This window comes from Pundamilia nyererei, unplaced genomic scaffold (genome assembly GCF_000239375.1).
Source record: "Pundamilia nyererei isolate P.nyererei 1_Seehausen unplaced genomic scaffold, PunNye1.0 scaffold00166, whole genome shotgun sequence".
NCBI lineage: Eukaryota > Metazoa > Chordata > Actinopteri > Cichliformes > Cichlidae > Pundamilia > Pundamilia nyererei.
The window spans coordinates 259,557-265,608 of NW_005187567.1; the positions used below are offsets into that span (position 1 = coordinate 259,557).

Sequence of the window (6,052 nt, forward strand, 5' to 3'; positions counted from 1 at the left end):
CTCAGAGATCTTATTCTGAGTATTCACAGCAGCCGTAAGCCTCTCCAAGATCTTATCCGTGCTGCACTCAATGAGGATAAGCAGAAGAGTTGAATGAATGGATGAATGAATGAATGAATGGATGGTGTAACAAGTGCTACAGTTTTGCACAGTGTCTGTCTGCTAGCTAATGGTACAGTGGCTGTACCCAGTGAGGAAAAAATGATAAAGTGGGATAATATCACTCGAGACAGAGAAAGGTATAAGAAAAAACAGGAAGATGAGAGATTATTTTCTAAGGTAAGGACTCCTTAGCAAGTCATATTATAATATGACAAAATAAAGTTGTCCTAAATCATTTTAATTTTTTTTAATTGGATATTGGATCTGTACATATATTGTCTGGATATTTCCAATTCTGAAACTATATTAGAAGAAAAGTCCATGTCAATCAAAGTATATACTTGACTGTAAGGGCAGGCTAAACTGGGAAGTTTAATGGTTACAGTGATGAACTGGTGAAGGGCAGACTTATTCATAGAAAATGCTCTTAAACTGGTTGTTGTTCTCTTTTCTTTTTTTTTTATTGTTTTAATTTGTAATATTAAAAAATATTTTACAACTTTTAATTGTTTAGTATAGCACTTTGGGCAACTATTTTTCCGTGTTTAAATAAATAAATTTTACTTATTTGTCTTATTTGTGTGCAAACCTAGCAAACTTGTGGACTATTTTTTATCAGATCTGACTGAAATAATCATTTTTTCCCCCCCAAACACGCTATAGTCAAAGCTTATACATCGTGTTTTCTTCTGACTTTTATAACTCCTTTACAGATCATGTGTCAGTTGTGTTGAATTCAGCTGCTGGTGTAACAGTATTCCAATTTCTCGGGGTTTTTTTGCTCATTCATAGAAGCTGTACAAGAAGGAAGTGAGGCCTCCTTTCAAACCGACCGTTGGCAGACCTGAAGACACTTTCCATTTTGACCCTGAGTTCACCTCCAGAACACCTACTGGTAACTAAAGCATGTAGACACACATGCAAATACAGAATTAATGTATAGGTTATAGGCGACTGGGTTCAATGAGGAACAGAAAAAAAAGAAAACTACCATACTGATCAATCGTTTTTACTAAACTTTAATATTTCTAAAACACTGTCAAGCACTCTGCAGACGTTTGGTTCAATGTGTCTTGGGATATCCAGATTCTCCAGGCATCCCTCCCAGCGCGAACACACACCAGTTGTTTCGTGGTTTTAGCTTCGTTGCAACTAACCAAACTCAGGAGTCCAGTGTTGCTCCAGTAGCGGCCACTCCTCAAGAGCTGAACATCAACCCCATCGCACAGGTATAACTCTACATCTAATTAAATCACAGACTAGCACACAGTTTATGTATTTAGGTTTCTGACCTTTCCAAACATTACCTCAAATAAATTCCCTGTCAGCAACTACATAAGTCATTTAATGTTGTAGTGTTTGTGCACCTGATTATGTGTTTTCTACATAGCATCTCTGTGGTGATCTGGCCTTCGGTGATGTTTATGATCTGAAAGAAGAAATCGGACACACGGGAACCTCTGTCTGCAAAAGATGTCTGCACAGAATTACTTCAGTGGAGTATTGTGTGAAGGTAGGGGACACTTAACCTGAACTGCAATTTATTTAAATACACTATTGATTTACTCTTTGCCTTTAGAGCCTCAGCAGTAATATTCTTTACTATGATGGTGTTGAATGTAAACAGGGCTATTTGTTAGCTTGTGAAATGACTATTTGGGGCTGCTTACATATTAAAATAAAATGTAGTCAAACTGGACAAAACTTGCATGCTTCCTGAGCTGTAACTCAGAGTTAGTTACAAATCACTGGTGATCCATTATGCTAATATGCTGTGCACATTTATGTCAGATTATTGACAGAGCGAGGAGAGATCCGTCAGAAGAGATTGAGATTCTGTTAAGATATGGACAGCATCCAAATATTATTACCCTGAAAGATGTAAGTACAGCACATGAGCCTGCAGAATAGTGATTTTTAATTTGCATGTAATTTTTCCTAAGCATTTTTTCTTTTTTTTTTAAAAAGATATTTGTTTGTATCTTTCTTCTGCATTCACCTTTACCTATAGGTGTTTGACGATGGCCAGTGTGTGTATCTGGTTCAGGAGTTACTGAGAGGGGACGAGTTGCTGGACAAAGCTCTGATGCACACAAATTTTACTGAGAGAGATGCATCAGACATCATGTGCGCTCTGACCAAAACTGTGGAATATTTACACTCACAGGGGGTAAGCTGGATGAAAGGAGGGCTTAAAAATCAATCTTTGAATTCAGGTGGGGCAGTTCAGTCCCAGTGTCATAACATAGTGCATATACATTGCCAAAACTCCATAACTTCAGAGGTCATTAACATCAGCACAAAAGCTGTGTGCTGGGAGCTTCAATGGCAATGTCCATGTAGTATATTTATATGTATGCACATTATTAAGGCTTAATGGTGACTTGTTATTATATTTTCCAGGTTGTACATCGAGACTTGAAACCCAGCAACATCCGCTATGCAGATGACAGTGGACTCCCAGAATGCATCAGGATATGCGACTTTGGTTTTGCCAAACAGCTCAGAGCTGAAAATGGTTTGCTGATGACTCCCTGTTACACAGCTACGTTCATGGCTCCTGAGGTACATCAGCAGTCATTACAAGGTGCATCTCAGTATCACTTATACAAATTAATTAACAGATATCTGTGAGTGGTTTTCTTTGCTTTTTTTGTATATGTGCAGATTTTGAGGAAACAGGGTTATGATGCAGCCTGTGATATCTGGAGCCTGGGGATCCTGCTCTACACTATGATAGCTGGGTGAGTTTATAAGGTCTTAATACAACTCACACTCACAGGTTGTGATACAGTTTAGGTGTACACTGTATGCAATGTTGCAATTTTCTTCAAAGACTCCTGCAACAGCAATAAACAGGATGTCTAAATACCCCCCCGCCGGTGAAATAACAGTGAGACAATAAGAGAGAGTCATGCATTTTTTATTAGATTGAATTGCTTTCTGTAAGTGGGCATTGTTGTTGGTCAGTTTCAGCCCATTTGCCAGCAGTCCCGAGGACACAGCAGAGGAGATTCTGGCTCAGATCGGCTGTGGGAAATTCATTATCACAGGAGGAAACTGGGAGCTGGTGTCAGAAGCAGCCAAGGTTCAAACATCTTAATGCTTTCTGATTTGCATAAAATGGAAATGTTTGCCTCTAGCATCGTAGTATCAGTGCAGAACAAATATATTAACCGTTCATGTCCCCATTTGTTTAACAGGATATCGTGGTTAAGATGCTCCATGTGGACCCCCACCAGCGTCTGACTGCCCCACAGGTACCATTAGTCCATAACATAAACTGGCCTGTCATATGGCATATTGTGCTATTAGTATAGTATCATGTGTTTGACTATATACCTACACTGTTTGCAATACTACAGATGTATCATGGTTGTGGTGTTACCACGTTATATACATTATATACATTCAGAGCTGATATCAGTTTTACTGTGATGCTTTTCAGGTTCTTCGTCACCCCTGGATTGTTGAGAGAGACCAGCTCTCTGACAAATGTCTCACCAGACAAGATCCACTCATTGTCAAGGTCAGACCCTTTGTACTGTATGTAATTACAAATACAGATTACTATAGAGATAAGCATATTATCCCCTGTATCGTGCTAATATAGATGGAAAAATCACTTATATATCTATTGCTCAATCTAAAATCTTCTAAGGAGACCTCCAAAGAAAAGTGGATGTTTATAGTTTTTTGGGGTGGGTATTTTTATACTGTAGCTCCTACATTTTATGCTATTAATGTTTTGAGTTTGTAAGACTGCTACCTATATCAGGTCACTGTAACAGAAACTTTAACATTTTATTTAACCAGGAAGTCCCACTGAAATAAAGTGAATTCTACCTTAAAACAGAAGTTTGGTTCATCTTCGATGTTTAATGCAGAGTAGTCTTAAAAAGTATCTGGGAAAAAAACACTTAAATTGTACCTGAAAGTATCAGATGTATTTGGATAGAGGAATGCAGCTTATAAATCGCTCCATTTTTACCAGCAGTGGTGCTGATTTACTGGTATGTCCATATTTTCAGTATTAGAGTGGTCTCCTATTAAACTGATTAATTTGCACAAAAAGAAGTAGGATTCAAAGTTGCATGCATAGCTTTATAACTGTTTCAGAGTAGTCCTCAAGGTCTGATTAGTTGATAATAAATATAAGTACACAATTTTAGTAAGTATAATTCTATAATTTCATACATGCCACAAAAATCTGTTATTGTTAAATTGAAAAGGCATAGTTAAAGTACTAAATAAACACTGTAGAGTAGCCACATGTGGTAAATGATTTATTAGTAATTCTAATAGGTTAACCTCATAGATTAAGTATACATTTTAATCATACATTTTAACATAGGCTATTAAGGTACATAAGAGAAGATGCACTTTACTTTAAAGCTTGGGAATTCTTTTGTTATAACAGGTACAAAAATTATATATATTTAATAGCTAATATAATTAAATGGGTAACCATCAAATAGATTGTCTGGTCAATAATTCCTTTAAAATGGCTCTTTTGATAGTAAAGGTGTCACCTGAATTACACTGATCCAATACAATGCATTCTACTTTCATTCCACTAGGGGGCTCTATCTGCCACCTATTCTGCTTTGAGGCGCTGTGCTCCTGCCCCTGTCCTGGAGCCTGTTCAGTCTTCTGGCCTTGCTCAGCGGAGAGGGATGAAGAAACTCGGGAGTCCAAAACTCACTTCAGATCCTAAGGAAAAGGAATAGCCTCAACCATTTGAATGCAGCACAAATATAATTTTAGCTTTTAATCGTAGACCTGCATTCTAAAAAGCACAAATCACATCTAATAAACTATAACATGACAATATAGAGGCCTTCTTGTACTGGCACCAGGATTAGCGTCAAGTCACTCGGTGAATTGTTTCAATTTTAACAGCTTGATGCACTGATATAAAATTCATCACATGCACCTTCATTGGAAACTGTGAAACTGAGTGGCTTGAGGAAGTCAAATAATAGACCTTAAAATAAATTATTCTTAATTTTGAAAAGAGAATTTTCAATTCAAACATACAGACATTTTATTTTAAAAAAAATTGCTTCTAACTTACCCGTCCTTTGGAAGCTGGCCTTGATTTCAGTTGGTTAACATCCTTGGTCATATAAGTGGCAAGACTGTCTTACAATACACACAGACAAACTTTTATCTGCCTTGAATTACTGTATATTTGCAGGAACGGCTGCAGTTCAAAGTAAGAAACAGAAGACTGAAAAAACGAGTATTCAGTGCCACAAACATAAAAGTAGCAGTATGGTTTATATATTTTTGTATGTCAACAAAAGCATAGCATTTATTGTTCCAAAGTCATAACTTATACACACAGCATCTCTCTTAGATTAGCATATTTTACTCCAATCCTCAGACTCATGCCTGTTAAAAATGTAAATATCCTACCAAAGGGAATTATTTATTTAAAAATGCCATCTACATTAAGAACCACTGGATGTTGCACTCGAGCACCAGCAGAACAAAACAACCTAGCGTAAATATATATATTGTACGGCTGAGGTATAGTACAATTAAAAACACCAGAGGCCAGTGCCACTGGCACCTTTCTGTACCAGATTTTTATTTATTTATTTTGCCAGATTCAGCTGCTTTCATACGGTGTTGTTCATGTCTGAGGTGGAGCAACACTTGTTGGGAGACTTTAGTCCTCAGCAAGTCGTCATTCAACTGGAGTAACATCATTTCCACTTTACCCATGTCTCTTCTGTTCTGCTCCTCTGGAATATACAGCTACTGAGATACTGAACAGCTATGCTCAAATTTCAAAACACACAGGAAGACTGACTATTTACAGAACCTATAGCAATGCCATTTAGTCTTATTGGTAGAAAATGTGATCAAGATTTTTCTTGCATAATTGTCTTCCACAGCCTTTGATTCACTGAGTAGTCTTTAAAAGAAACATGGCACACTC

At 37.2% G+C, this 6,052-nt stretch overlaps 1 protein-coding gene across 2 annotated transcripts in view; it reads left to right on the top strand.

Moving 5' to 3' along the window:
* rps6ka2 (ribosomal protein S6 kinase, polypeptide 2) overlaps window positions 1–4,847 on the top strand; it is a 17,284-nt gene extending 12,437 nt beyond the window's left edge. The window contains exons 12-22 of one of the 2 annotated variants that reach the window (XM_005745752.2): window positions 895–997; window positions 1,147–1,331; window positions 1,493–1,615; window positions 1,894–1,983; window positions 2,114–2,272; window positions 2,506–2,667; window positions 2,770–2,846; window positions 3,073–3,190; window positions 3,306–3,362; window positions 3,551–3,631; window positions 4,683–4,847. In XM_005745752.2, coding sequence (XP_005745809.1) covers window positions 895–997; window positions 1,147–1,331; window positions 1,493–1,615; window positions 1,894–1,983; window positions 2,114–2,272; window positions 2,506–2,667; window positions 2,770–2,846; window positions 3,073–3,190; window positions 3,306–3,362; window positions 3,551–3,631; window positions 4,683–4,832 — 1,305 coding nt within the window. In that variant the 3' untranslated portion in view covers window positions 4,833–4,847. The remainder of the gene's footprint in view (window positions 1–894; window positions 998–1,146; window positions 1,332–1,492; window positions 1,616–1,893; window positions 1,984–2,113; window positions 2,273–2,505; window positions 2,668–2,769; window positions 2,847–3,072; window positions 3,191–3,305; window positions 3,363–3,550; window positions 3,632–4,682) is intronic. The other variant, XM_005745753.2, reaches the window with a different exon arrangement.
* The last annotated feature ends 1,205 nt before the right edge of the window (window positions 4,848–6,052 follow it).